Source organism: Mesoplodon bidens, assembly GCF_964165515.1.
Source record: "Mesoplodon bidens genome assembly, chromosome: 11".
In the NCBI taxonomy this organism is placed as follows: domain Eukaryota; kingdom Metazoa; phylum Chordata; class Mammalia; order Artiodactyla; family Ziphiidae; genus Mesoplodon; species Mesoplodon bidens.
In genome coordinates, this window is record NC_138167.1 from 63,016,227 (window position 1) to 63,030,337 (window position 14,111).

Consider the following 14,111-nt stretch of genomic DNA (forward strand, 5'->3'; position numbering starts at 1 on the left):
CCGAAGGCTGTCTTAGCAGATCCCACGGCTCTCTGGTCACGTTCAGGTAGAACAAGCCCAGCGTAGACTAGTCCAGTTTTAAACCCGGAGCTCAGATGCAGCTCAGCTGGCCGCTGCTCCCTCCTTCGAGCTCCACGGGCCCCGGGGGGGAGGGGGTGGGCCAGGGGGGCTGCCGGTTCGTCGGCGACTCTCTCCCTCCTTCTGCTTCCTTCCTCCCCGGTTCGTGGGATCCGTGACGAGGGCTGAGGAAGGGGAGCTGGCCTCCTTCTCCCTTCACTGGTGTCCTCTGTGGGGAGCAGGTAAAGGCTGATCTCGTGGGGCACATGGGGAGTTACTAGGGCAGTGTTTTGGGGGCCTCCAAACTCTGTGGTTTTCTGGTGACGAGCAGCTCTGGCCTAACCCCCTGCACCTCCTCAGCCCTCCTGCCGGTGGTCCCCCTCGCCTTCTCGTGCTGTGTGTTGTCCCCTCACTTGAGGAGCAGCCCTGGGAGCAGGACAGCTCAAGCCTTCTGCCTTTCTTTTTCTTTTGAAAAAAAATTTTAATACAAATTTTAAAGGTTACTTTCCATTTACAGTTATTACAAAATATTGGCTATTTTCCTGTGTTGTACAATATGTCCTTGAGCCTCTCTTACGCCCAATAGTTTGTACCTCCCACTTCCCTTCCCCTGTGTTGCCCCTCCCCTCTCCCCACTGGTAACCACTAGTTTGTTCTCTATATTTGTGAGTCTGCTTCTTTCTTGCTATATTCACTAGTTTGTTGTATTTTTTGGATTCCACATGTAAGCGATATTGTACAGTATTTGTCTTTCTCTATTTGACTCATTTCACTTAGTATAATGCCCTCCAAATCCATCCATGTTGCTGCAGATGGCAAAATTTCATTCTTTTTAATGGCTGAGTAGTATTCCATTGTATATATTGTATATACCACACCTTCTTTAGCCACTCATCTGTTGATGGATACTTAGGTTCCTTCCATATCTTGGCAATTACAAATAATGCTGCTATGGACATTGGGGTGCGTGTATCTTTTCGAATTAGTGTTTTTGGTTTTTTGGGTTATATACCAAGGAATGGAATTACTGCGTCATATGGTAGTTCTATTTCTTTCTTTCTTTTTTTTTTTTTTGAGAAACCTCCATACTGTTTTCCATAGTGCACCGATTTACCTTCCCACCAACAATGGGAGAGTTCACTTTTCTCCACATCCTCACCAACATTTTTTATTTGTGTTCTTTTTGATGATAGCCATTCTGACAGGTGTGAGGTGATTTCTCATTGTGGGTTTGATTTGCATTTCCCTGCTGATTAGCGATGTTGAGCATCTTTTTATGTGCCTGTTGGCCATCTGTATTTCCTCTTTGGAAAAATGCCTACTCAATTCTTCTGCCCATTTTTTAATCGGGTTGTTTGTTTTTTTGATGTTGAGCTGTATGCGCTGTTTATGTATGTCGGATATTAATCCCTTATCAGTCATATCATTTGCAAATATTTTCTCCCATTCAGTAGGTTGTCTTTTTGTTTTGTTGATGGTTTCCTTTGCTGTACAAAAGCTTCTAAGTTTAATTAGGTCCCAATTGTTTATTTTTGTTATTATTTCCTTTGCTTTAGGAGATGGATCCAAAAAATATTGCTGCAGTTTATGTCAGTGAGTGTTCTGCCTATGATTTCCTCAAGGAGTTTTATAGCATCCAGTCTTACACTTAGGTCTTTAATCTATTTTGAGTTTATTTTTGTATATGGTGTTAGAGAATGTTCTAATTTCATTCTTTTAAATGTAACTGTCCAGTTTTCCCAGCACCACTTATTGAAGAGACAGTCTTTTCTCCACTGTATATTCTTGCCTCTTTTGTCATAGATTGACCATAAGTGTGTGGGTTTATTTCAGGGCTCTCTCTCCTGTTCCATTGATCTATCAGTCTGTTTTTGTGTCAGTACCATACTGTTTTGATTACTGTAGCTTTGTAGTATAGTCTGAAGTCAGGGAGTATGATTCCTCCAGTTCTGTTTTTCTCTCTCAAGACTGTTTGAGGGTCATTTTTGTTTCCATACAAATGTTAAAATTATTTGTTCTAGTTCTGTGAAAAATGCCATTGGTATTTTGATAGGGATTGCATTGAATCTGTAGATTGCCTTGGGTAGTATGGTCATTTTAACAATATTGCTTCTTCCAATCCAAGAACATGGTATATCTTTCCATCTGTTTGTGTCATCTTCAATTTCTTTCATCAGTGTCTTATAGTTTTTGGAGTACAGATCTTTTGCCTCCTGAGATAGGTTTATTCCTAGGTGTTTTATTCTTTTTGATGTGATGGTAAGTGGGGTTGTTTCCTTAATTTCTCTTTCTGATACTTCATTGTTAGCCTTCTACCTTTCTTGTTCTCCACTTAACTCATGGAAAATTCACATGTCCTGTCCATGCCAACAATAGGCAGGTAGACCACTCTAATCTTCCCCTCCTGCTCTGCTATTTCTGTTCAATTCTAAGTTTCTTCCCCCAGGAAGGTGTAGAGCAGATCACTGTGTCCACAGAAATGACATGCCTATCTGCCGTTCTGCAGGCACCTGTCCTGTCTGTACAAGGATTTCATTGGCTCACCAAAGCTCCTTCCCCATGAATGCTGCAATCACCCATCTATCCATCTGTCCATCCATCCATCCATCCATCTGTTCATCTGTTCATCCATCTATCACTTATCCATGCATGCATGCATCCATCCATTATCCATCCATCCATCCTTCCTTCTGTCCTTCTGTCCATCCATCTATCTATCCATCCACCCATCCGTCCATCCATCCATCCATCCATCATCCATACATTCATCCACTTAACACTTATTTGTTGATCCAGGCCCTGTTCTTGGCCCTGGACTCCTGTCCACTCAAGACTTTCTGAAAGAGGTAGAGGAGCTGGCTGGTGTGGGGGGATTAGTGCTGGTTCTGCCAGTTACTATTCTCCAGCATGTGTGTGTGGTTATCTGGTTATTTATATCTCTGTCCTCAGCCTTCGGTCCTGATCAGCAATTCCTATCAGACCACCATCTATTGAGTATGTTCCCTGTGAGGTACCTGCACACATGAGCTCATTTCTTTTTTTTTTTTAATGAATTTTGATGAAATTCTACTATACCTACCCATTTTTTTCTTTCTTTCTTTCTTTCTTATAAATTTATTTATTTATTTATATTTTATTTTTGGCTGTGTATTGGGTCTTTGTTGCTGTGTGCGGGCTTTCTCTAGTTGTGGCGAGCAGGGGCTACTCTTCGTTGCCGTGCGCAGGCTTCTCACTGCAGTGGCTTCTCTTGATGTGGAGCACGGGCTCTAGGCGTACGGGCTTCAGTAGTTGTAGTACGCCGGCTCAGTAGTTATGGCTCGCGGGCTCTAGAGCACAGGCTCAGTAGTTGTGGCGCACGGGCTTAATTGCTCTGCGGCATGTGGAATCTTCCCAGACCAAGGACTGAACCTGTGTCCCCTGCATTGGCAGGCAGATTCTTAACCACTGCGCTGCCAGGGATGTCCACGTGAGCTCATTTTATCTGCACACGCTGATACAGTGCCCTTCTTCATTCTCATTTCACAGACGAGGAAACTGAAGTTAGGAAGAGTCAGGTCACTGTTCCAAGGTTACCCAAACGATGGCAGCCCGGGGTGCTTTCTGTAGTTTTCTGTATCTGGAGGAGGTTTCTGTTCCCTACTCCCTCCCTGGCTTTACTCTTCAGGACAGATATTCTCTGCTCCATGTAGTAACACTTGTGAGTCTGCCCTCCATGAATTCATCTAAATCTTTTGGGGAAAGTTTTAATTTAATTCTGCTCCTATCACTTCCTTTTCAGTAATCACTTCCTCCTTTTGTATTCTTGTGTGAAATGGGGCTTTTTTTTCCTTTTCTTGAAATGTTAGGTGAACAAGTCCTGGTTTATGTAGCCATACTTCAGAACTTTTAGGCTTTCTAGCCTGCTTTTTCCTAGCCCTGCTGTCCAGATGCAAGAAGCGAACCTTTTAGTGCATCTTCACTGTGGTTCACTTCCCTAGATTGCTTGGTTCTGATTCATCCCCAGGGCTCAGTCATCTCCCCAGATGGGGGCTCTGAGGAAAAGAAGAGGGTCAGATGCTGCCCTTCTCGCAGGGTCTGTGGTGCTGCAGGGGGAGCCTGGGGGCCGTGGGGGCCTGGGGTGCCGCAGGGAGATGGGGGGTCTACCAGGGGGCCGGGCAGGGCGGCGCACTCCTAAGCCTGGCGCAGGGCTCAGAGCATGGGTCGGGGGAAGTGTCTCCTGGCTGGGCCCCTGGCTGCCCAGGATGGAGCGGGGACTGGGTCTGGGGCAGGTGGCGGGGAAGAGAAGACTTGAGGGCAGGTCTTCAGGGGCCTCAGGCCATTTCCTGCCTCTTGAGCCTTAACATCATAATTAGCTATTGTTTTGGTTTTCTTTTTAAATCCTCATTGCTTCCGTGTTTGTGCACCTGAAGCTGCCTGACACCTACCACCCACTCAGATGTCTGGGGTTGCATGGGAGGGAGTGGAACAGGGGTTGTGAACTTTTTCTGTGAAGATGGTAAATATTTGTATTTTGGCCAGCCAGACTGCTCAGTCTGACTACTCAGCTCTGCCCCTGTAGGGGAAGCAGCCGAGGCAACTCATTTACATAAATGAACGGGGCATGGCTGAGCGCCAATAAAATTTACTTTTGGATCCTGAAACTTGAAACTCAGATAACTTTCACACGTCACAAAATATCCTTCTTTTGATTTTTTCCAACCGTTTAAAAATGTAAAAGCCATTCTTAGCTTGCAGGCATATAAAAACAGGCAGCAGGCAGGAGTTTGCATCACCTGGAACGCAGGAAAGGGAGCTCGGCCACCACAGGTGCTGGAGCTGGGCCAGGAGAGCACCTTTCTCAAGCTGGTCTCTGAGTCCTCACAGGGCAAGACCACGCTTTCCTTTCTGAGAAGCTAGATTTGGGAGGAGGCCCCTTTCCTCCCGTGAGCTGTGCAGCATTTCTCCTCTCTCCGTGGATTTGGCCCTCTCTGAGCCCTCCTCCCGAGAAGCAGTGGGGAAGTGAAGGGGGTTGGAGCTCCTGGAGAGCAGAGGCCAGGCAGGGAGTAGGGAGGTCCCCTCCTGCGGGGGAGGAGCTGGGTACCACTTTCAGGCAGGAATTCACCAAAATGTCAAGATGGAGGTCAGGGGGCCAGTGTCGGGATGGAAGTGCAGTCAGAAGAGCAGGAGAGACGGCGCCAGCTCCTGCCCCGGAGCGGACGGGAAGGCGTTTGGGCAGCAACACGGCTGTAAACTCACTGTGCAAATATTTATGAGCATCCACTCTGTCCAGGGACTGTTGTAAGCCTAAGGATACAGCAGCAAATGAAACCAAATCCCCTTCCGTGGCATTTACATTTCAATGGAAGAAGAAAGACAATAAACAGAGACAGAAATATGAAACGTGCAGGTGTGGGTGAACGCGAAGGAGAAAAGGGACGAGGGTGTGTTTTTGTGCAGGTCATCGGGAAGGCCTCTCGGGGCAGGTGGCACGTGACCGAGACCTGAATGAGGGCGTCAGGGAGCCGTCCAGCGGAGGGAGCCAGACGTGCAGAATCCCTAACGGCTGAGCGCGCCTGGTGTGTGTGAGAATGTGCAGGGAGGCCTGTGTGGCTGGAGCAGGAAAGGGCCAGGGGACTTGGCGGGTGAGGTCAGGAGGTGGTGGGGGTCAGATCGTCCAGGGCTCTGGGCGTGGTGAAGAGACCCCGGAGGGCTTGGGAAGCGAGGGAGCTCAGTGTGGCTGGAGCCCAGGGCCTTGGGGGGTGAGAACTGGGGCTGGGGTGGGAGGAACAGGAGGCTCAGAGTCAGTGGCTCTTAATGCACACGTGTCCCAGTTGGAGCCAAATGGCAGACGTCTGGCTGGCCCAGAGAGGAGCTGGATGCTGCCCACACCATCCCGATTTCTCTCTCTGCGTTTCCTCTCCCACCTTTTCTCCCTTTCCAAGGGAGAGGGAAGCGGGGCGACGCAGGGGCAGGTCCTTTTACTCCTTTGTGTTTTTCTTCTTTCCCGTCACCGTCACCGGGTGGGACAAGTCTTCACACCACGGCCCTAACTCTGGGGCCTCTGATGAGCCTCACCATCTGCAGCGCCATGTAGATCTTGCCAAACTTCAGTCTGACAAATGATAAGAAACTTGGAGACATACCTCTGGTGGGTGTGAGTTCTGTGCCAGATTTGCTGCTTCCCTGCTTTCCACGCTGGGTCCATCTGGGTTACTTTGGGTTTTAAAAAAGCGCATCGCCTCATGTGCTCCCAGAAGAGGTGAATCAGGGTTTGGCAGCAGACGAAGTACCGAGGGGTTTTTTCTGGCCACAGGCGCAAGCGCTCTCTGCGGCTGGGGCCCTGTGCTTTTAGACAAAGTGGTGGAGCTGAGGGTGGACATGCACGAGCGGTTTCGCTCCAGCTGATGCTCTCCCAGCTCTTCCTTGCCTGGACTTCCTGGTTTTGAATATTAAGCTCGTTTCAGCCAATGCTCTCTAGTCAGTAGAAGGGGGAGATGTGTGTACAGTTCAGCACAGGGCCTTGCAAACATCCAATTCACATTTGTTCTATTATCGTATTATTGTAATCTTTATTACATTGAATGTAATCATTATTACATTCAGGATTGGCCCCGAGGAGGTGTGTGTTCATCAACATATAACAAGGCTTCCTCAGAGTGTGGCTTTTTTCCAGGCAGGTGAAAAGAAGATGGATTCATTCATTCATTTACTCAAGCACATGCTTACTGAGCATGTACACTCTGCCAGAGGCTGTTCTAGACCCCGGCGTGAAGCAGTGAACAGGGCCCCGCTCTCAGGGAGCACACTTGCCAGAGGGAGAGACAGACAGTAAAGACAAGCATTAAATCCGTTGGTGGGAAGTACCCTGCAGAAGATGAGTGCTGGGGGTGGGATCAGGAAAGGCCTTTTGGGTCAGATGACATCTGCGCCAAGACCTGCGGGAAGTGAGGGCAGAGCCAGTGGGTGTCTGGGGAAGAAGTTTCCAGACAGAAGGAACAGCAAATGCAAAGGCCTTGAGGCAGGAGGTGCCTAGCCGGCACTCACGAGAAGCAGAGAGACCGTATCGTGGCCTGAAGGCAATGAGCCAGCGGTCGGCTGGGGGGATGGAGGGCCGGCAGGAGCCTGTCTGCGGGGCTCTGGCCTTTGACCTGGAGGGGACGAGAGCGACTGGAGGGCGTGCTCAGCCTTAGCTACACAGAACCCTGGCTGCTGCTGGAGCCTCAGCTGTGGGGTCGGGCGTGGACACTGGGGGCCCAAGTGGGAAGCCGTCGCACCAGCCCAGCCAGTAGGGTGTGAGGCGGAGAGACTGGGCTGGGTTCTGGAAACGTTCTGAAGGGAGGGCTGCTGGGCTCTCGGGCTAGCCTGGACGTGGGATGTGAGTGAAGAATCTGGCGGGAAGGCCCGGCCACCGTGGGACGGGGCGAAGCTGGGCGTCTGCTGGCCTCTAGAGCTGGACGTCCTGACTGGGGCTCCGAGGAGGAGCCAGGGCTGGAGACGGACACTGAGAGGCATCAGCTGCTCATTAAGGCTACAGGCCTGGGCCGCCCGGGAGGGAGTGTGCTTAGACAAGCCAGGAGCCCCGAGGCCCGAGTCCGCAGGTACCCAGAGCTCAGAGGCCGGGAGATGAGGAGGGACCGGCAGGGACCAGGCCAAACCCGAGCCAGAAAGCCGAGGAGAACCCGGGGCGGGAGTGTGGAAGCCGGGGGGAGGCGTACGTCCAGGAAGAAGGGGCGGTGAGCTGGGAGGAGGGCTGCTGCGGAGACAGCAAGATGGGTGCCCAGGAGCCGCCAGGCCTGGCAGGGTCGCCCTGACAAGGTCACAGTCTCTGTGCAGTGGTGCAGACAGAACTGATAGGATGTGTGGGGAGAGAGGCTGGAGACAGGGTGCACAGACAGCTTGCGAGGGGGGATTTCTGCAAAAGGGAAGGAGTGTCTGGGGGCAGGGGTGAGGCGGGGCGAGGAGGGAGGGCTCACCTCTCAGATGGTTCGTCATCGTGGACACGAGCTCAGAGCCGGGCACAGTGGGGCACGAGCAGTTCCTGATGGGCGCGAGAGCGGCGGCGGCCCCGCGCAGGACCGGAGGCAGGTGGCCGGGTGGCCGGGTGCGGAGGCACACAGGCTGGGCGTGTCGGGGAGCACGGGGCCTTGCCGTCCAGTTGCTTCTGGTTTCTCTGCAAGTGAGGAGGAAGGTTATCAGCGGAGAGGAAGGAGGCGGGGTGGGAAGGGAGGCGGAGAGCAGAGAAGGTGGGAAAGGTGCCTGGTGGCGGGTGAGCGGACCGCCCAGGCGAGCATCACCACGCGCGCCTGCTGGCAGGGTTGATGGTCTTGAGTGAGGGGACCCAGGTGAGTGCTCGATGGCCCGTCCTCTCTGGCCGCATCAGGCGCTTGGAAGAGGCGGTGAGTTGGATCTGACCAGGGTTAGGGTCTAGCCAAGACCGGGGAGGCAGGAGGAGGGAGGTGGCGGTCAAGCACACAGGCACCGGGTCACTGTAAAGATGGGCCGTGGGGAGGCGTGAGAAGGAGAGGGACCTCCCGGAGGGGAGGAGGGTGTTGGGGTTCGGGCTGAAAGATGGGGGGCGTTGGATGTGGGACTTTGTTTTGGAGCAGGGCAGTCAGTGGTGACGAGGCGTGAGTTTGAGCAGGCAGGTGACCTCTGGACGGGAGGAGGACAGGAGCTGAGTCAGAGGACGGTTAACGTCCCCGGGGGGCGGGGAGGCGGAGGCAGGAGGGCCGCAGATGACCCAGCCGGGAGGAGCTGGGGCAGAGTCCAGCTCAGTGGTTCCTCCTGCGTGATCCTTAAGACGGCCACCCCGGAAGGGGGCTGGCAGGAGGCTCCTTCAGGTCAGAGACAGTGTAGGGACCCGTCAGAGGAGGCGTTGAGGAAACTAGGGAAAATCCTGTTCATCTTAGAGTCTTCCCTAAACTCCTGCCTTAAGGTGCACTAATTTCCCTCCGAGTCTGGGCTGGACTTGGATGTGATCTAGTACAGGATGCAGAGTCAGACCTCCCAGGATCCAGCCATACCAGACGTTCATCACCCTTCATCCACAACCCCCTTCACTCCCAGCTGTACTCAGTGCCTTCCTGTCCTGCCCCGGTCCCCTCCTGGCTCAGATGCCACCTCCTGCAGGAAGCCTCCCAGGTGGCTCTGCTGGAAGTGTTGTTCTCTTGTGTGAAGACCCACAGCTCCTCGCTTGTCTGTCTCTGGTGTTTGGCTCTTGTTCCCATGGTTCCTATCTTGGTGAATATTTATTTACATGCCTTATCTGCTCTGCGGAAGGTGCAGTTTGGGGGTGGACTTGAGTTTGAACCCCAGCATCATTATCGTCTAACCAGGTGATGATGGGCAACTCATGTGGCCTCCCCCACCCTCGGTTTTATCTGAAAGTGGGGAAACGGTACATCCTTCATGTGGCTCAGGAGAGTGCAGTCACAGGGCTCTGTGCTTGGCACGGGTGAGCCCTGGCGGATGTTTCTCTGCTTTACCTAGAAGTGGCTCAGGGCAGGCACACGGCCCCGCGTCTCCACGGGACCTAACCAAATGCCTTTCAGGTCTGTGTGCCCAATAAATATGCATTTGCTGAATTTGGGAAAGATCACTATAAAACTTTTCTGTAATATCTTTTAAAAATTCAGAGGGGTTGAAATATACACTCATATTTTTCAGCTCCTAGTAAAAATGGTTTGCATATGGCTATGAAAAATAAAAATTGTCCAAATCCAGCTATGCCAGAATTATGGTTTTAAAGTATCAATTAACAAAAAAGATTTTTCATATGGCTCTAAAATGCAATGAATTGTGTATGAGACTTACCGCTTTACATCAGAAAAAGTTCTTTTTTTTTAAACCTACTAAGACCATTTACAGAGAAAATTGCTTTGAGACATTCAAGAAATGTAAAGTGTCCTTTTTTCCATAGATATGTCATTTTGCAATACCTACGACTGTGAGTCTTTGAAAACATTTTATTTTACAAGAAGTATTTAAACACGTTCACTTTTTTTTATTACCATCTTGATTTTTAATGCTGGATCTTTTGACTTTTCCTAAATCTCTTTTTATACACAGATTTTCAAAAACATTAAAACTGTTATCAAAGCCCTTAAGCTCATTGATGTTAACAAGATGGGTCTGGTCCAACCACATGCGCTGAGGAGGGTTCTGGAGACCTTCTGTTTGAAGATGAAAGATGATGAATACAAAAAGTAAGTAAACGAAGGTATGGTGAGAGATTGCTCAGGAGGACTTTCAGCCAATTTCAAAATGGGACCTGTTGGGTTCACTGGATCCAGGCAGCGTCCATCCCTCCTGCCTTCTCTGTCTTGACTGTTTTTAAAAGAGGTCCTCAATCTGCATTTCTCCCATGTTCGTGAAGCTCTCCACAAATTCTCCGAAGTGAGAGCTAACGGTTCTAATTCCTCCAGTCCCCGCAGGTGAGAGTCATCTGGCCTGCAGCTTTGAACGCATCTCGATGATTTAAGTCATCCATCACCAGTGGTCTCTCTTTGCCTGCTTGGGACTTCGCCCACCACCCCATGGGTTTCCAGTTCACAGTTGACTTTTACTCAAAGCCCGGGGTTAGGAGAAGAATGAAAAATTTCAGGATTTATTCGTTGGTTGATGTGCTCCCTATTGGCTCTCCATCCTGACATAATAACAGAAGCTTAATTTTCCTTTGAGGACTTTGTTGCTGAGTTTAGGGTGGGCATTGCAGCAGGGGGACGTTAGCTGATTCTTGGCGTTTGAAAGCCGCCACCTGCTCCTGACTAGAGGGCAGTGTGTGGAAGCCTGCAGAGACATATTTTTGAGCCTCCAATAAACTCCATATCATTCAGAAAAGCCAAATGCTTGGATTCTGTGGCTACTTGAATTGAATGGAAGCTACTGGAAGGGGGGGCCGTGTTTAACTTAATTTATATAGTACTCAGCCAAGAGGCACTCCTCCTCTTCCTGCTTTTTCCCACTTTTCTGAATATCCTCTGGGCCATTAACAAAAGTACCAAGCCTGATGATTTCACTCTGAGCCTAAGAGTTTCACATCACACCGCAGTTATAAATCGCTACTAAAATGGGCCTTTGTGGTTGCTTCCATAGTGTTATAAAGACGATGTTGCCTCTGTTAGTGGAAGAATCTGCTCCTGGAGCAAAAACAAGTCTAGAGGGCATGTGACAACCTCACAGGCACTGCAGGGTCTGAAAAGCAAGGAGACTTTAAAAATATGGATATTTCCAAGTATTTTGAATATTTTCTTCTTCTTCTTTTTTATTTTCTCCTTATAACCCACCTCAGAATATAAAAGACATAATAGATGTTTTAATTTTTACATCTTTCCGACTGGGAAAATGTCCAGAATAAGATCCAAACAAAACAAATTAAATAATTTTGTGCACACAATTATAGAACAGAAGCAACACTCTTCTAAAACAAGCAATCAAAAAGCAAAACAGGGCTTCCCTGGTGGCGCAGTGGTTGAGAGTCCGCCTGCCGATGCAGGGGACACGGGTTCGTGCCCCAGTCCGGGAAGATCCCACATGCCGCGGAGCGGCTGGGCCCGTGAGCCATGGCTGCTGAGCCTGCGCGTCCGGAGCCTGTGCTTCGCAACGGGAGAGACCACAACAATGAGAGGCCCACATACCGCAAAAAAAAAAAAAAAAAAAAAAAAAAAAAAAAAAAAAGCAAAACAGTGTTTTATTTGACAATAAACCTTGCGTTTGGCACTGCAGTTTCCAACCTAGTAAATCTATAAAAAAATGTTACTGTCTGTTTCCCCATCTCACAAGTATTGAATAGTAAAGAACTCCACAAATTTTTATTTGAGATTTTTTTTTAAGCCTCAAAAACAATACTGTTTGCATGATAAGGCTTGAGGAACTTAACACAATAGAATTGCTTTCCTTCAGAATAGAAAAGCGGAAGATCAAAAGTAACCATTTCTTCAATTGCTTTAAAGCTTTTCTTATCGAAGCTCAAGAATATACTCTTTCCTTGAGAAGCTGCTTCAGTATTAACTTTGCCTTTTTAGTGTTTGAGCAGGAAACACAATGCAGTTTTGAATCCTTTTTTTTATCTAACAGCTTTCTATTTAATATCAGCCTTTGGCGTGCAGCGAGGTAGGAGTGGCCTGGGCTTTGAAGCCAGGCATGCTTGGGGTCAGGTCTGTGTCTGCCCTTTCTAGTTGCGGGGCCTCGGGAAGCTCCTGGGCCTCTCTGAGACTCGGCTCTCTCTTAAAGAAATGGGGACCGAGGAGCCCACCTTGCAAGGCTGGCGTGAAGATTCTGCGCCTGCAATGTACCTGGCACGCAGTAGGTGCTCGTTTCACATCGATGCTATCATAATCGTAAAGATTCCACGAGTGCCCTTTACTCTTTGGGAAACAGTTCTCTTCTGGCTACAGAATACCATCCAGCCTATGGAAACAAGGAGCGGGGGAGAAGATTATCTCCAAGTTCCATACTTAGCCAGAGTGTCCCGAGACCTGCTGGGTTTTGTTCTTCCTTTTCCATCTCACACCACCCTACTTTCCTCTCCATTGCCCTGCAGGACAAAGTATTTGAATCCGGGTAAAATAATTTATGAGAGACCTTGAAAAACAAAGAAACAAACAAACAAACAAACTCACTAGAATTCAGCCTGCTGCCTGGGCAGATGAATGAAGCCCAAGGCACAGTTCTAGGTGGTGATGCTGGAGAGGTTTGTGGGTCAATTGGCATCATTCCCTTTGCATCTGAAGTCGGCTTTCCCATGTGACCGTCTTGCCCTGGGTGTCTGCACATGTGTGAGTTCTCCTGCCCACACTTCAGGTCCCTGGGAAAATGGCCTTGGTTGCTGTGTCTTAGGAATGGTTCTGTCTCCCATGCCTTGATTCTTGTTAAAAAAAGCCTTTGGAGATACTGCATCCTCGAGAAGTACTGAGGCTTCATGTTTGAATTTTATCCGTAGGAAATATTACCATGGAATTGTGTCTGTCTGTTCTCAGTGACTATGTAGCAGGTATTATGAATGCGGTGGGCTGGGCATTAGGAAAGGTCAGGATTCTCTTATGAGCCAATACCAGTTTGAAGGGATGCTGAATTTTCACCAAAAATAGGAAAGTTGGTGATGAGATTTTTATCGGTATCCTGACATTTTCCTGGAGCTGCAGAGTAGCCGGGACTTTCTGTAGGACGGCAACTCAAAAAGGTACACTTTAGGTGCCACCTTCTGGGTTCTCGTGCTTACAGCTTATTTTTGCCAGACAGAGTCTGTGGATGAAAGATGGAGCTATTTAGGGAGTTTCAAGATGAACATCTGGCAGCTATCATATCTCAAGATAATTTTTCTTACTAGAACAATAGGCAAGATTCATCAAAGTGGAAAAAAAGGTATGCATCGAAATGAATACATGACATCACTCTTTGTTAAATTCGGAAACAGAAAAATAACAACTACTTTAAGTGATAATTACTAAATTTTTAGAAAGCAGCATGAAATTAGATAATTATAGAAACCAACACATATGGAGATAATATAACCAAACATTTAAAAACTGTCAATTGTTTATAAATGTAATAATGCAGAAATCATCTAGAAAACCATTTATCAAGTGGCAGGTTTGAATAATAGTAATTTCATTTTAGAGGAAAAAAGAATCCAAGCATTGTATTTATCTTAACTTTAAAAAAAGAGTATCTCAGTGTATTTCAGGGAGAGACCTTGGTTAAGTGTTTTCAAAATTTCTCTTTATGCATAGACATCCTAAAATGCTCCAAGAAAAGCTCCCCCACTCCCATCATTGACTGCTTTAACACGATACGCCATCCTGGGCACAGTTTCTCTCTGCGAAATGATATTCTTGGTCAAGGAGGTGGGCTATGTTCTCTCCTCCACCGGCTCTAGATTTCTCTGGTTACAGAAATTTTATGCTGACTCATGGCCCAGATCCATTCCCCCCAATTATTAAAGGAAGTGGGACCTGCTTTTGCTGTCTGACTGCAGGGGTGCTCCTCAGCCACCCCCACCAGAGAAGGGAGAAGACCCTATGGGGTGCACGCAGGGGGCGTTCCCTTAGTGGGTCCTGAGATGTACCTCTGCACGC

The 14,111-nt window shown here is 48.6% G+C and overlaps 1 protein-coding gene across 1 annotated transcript in view; it reads left to right on the forward strand.

Moving 5' to 3' along the window:
- The window catches only part of EFCAB6 (EF-hand calcium binding domain 6), a 212,234-nt gene that overhangs the window by 37,050 nt on the left and 161,073 nt on the right, over nt 1–14,111 (forward strand). The window contains exon 4 of the mRNA XM_081247831.1: nt 10,105–10,241. Coding sequence (XP_081103957.1) covers nt 10,105–10,241 — 137 coding nt within the window. The remainder of the gene's footprint in view (nt 1–10,104; nt 10,242–14,111) is intronic.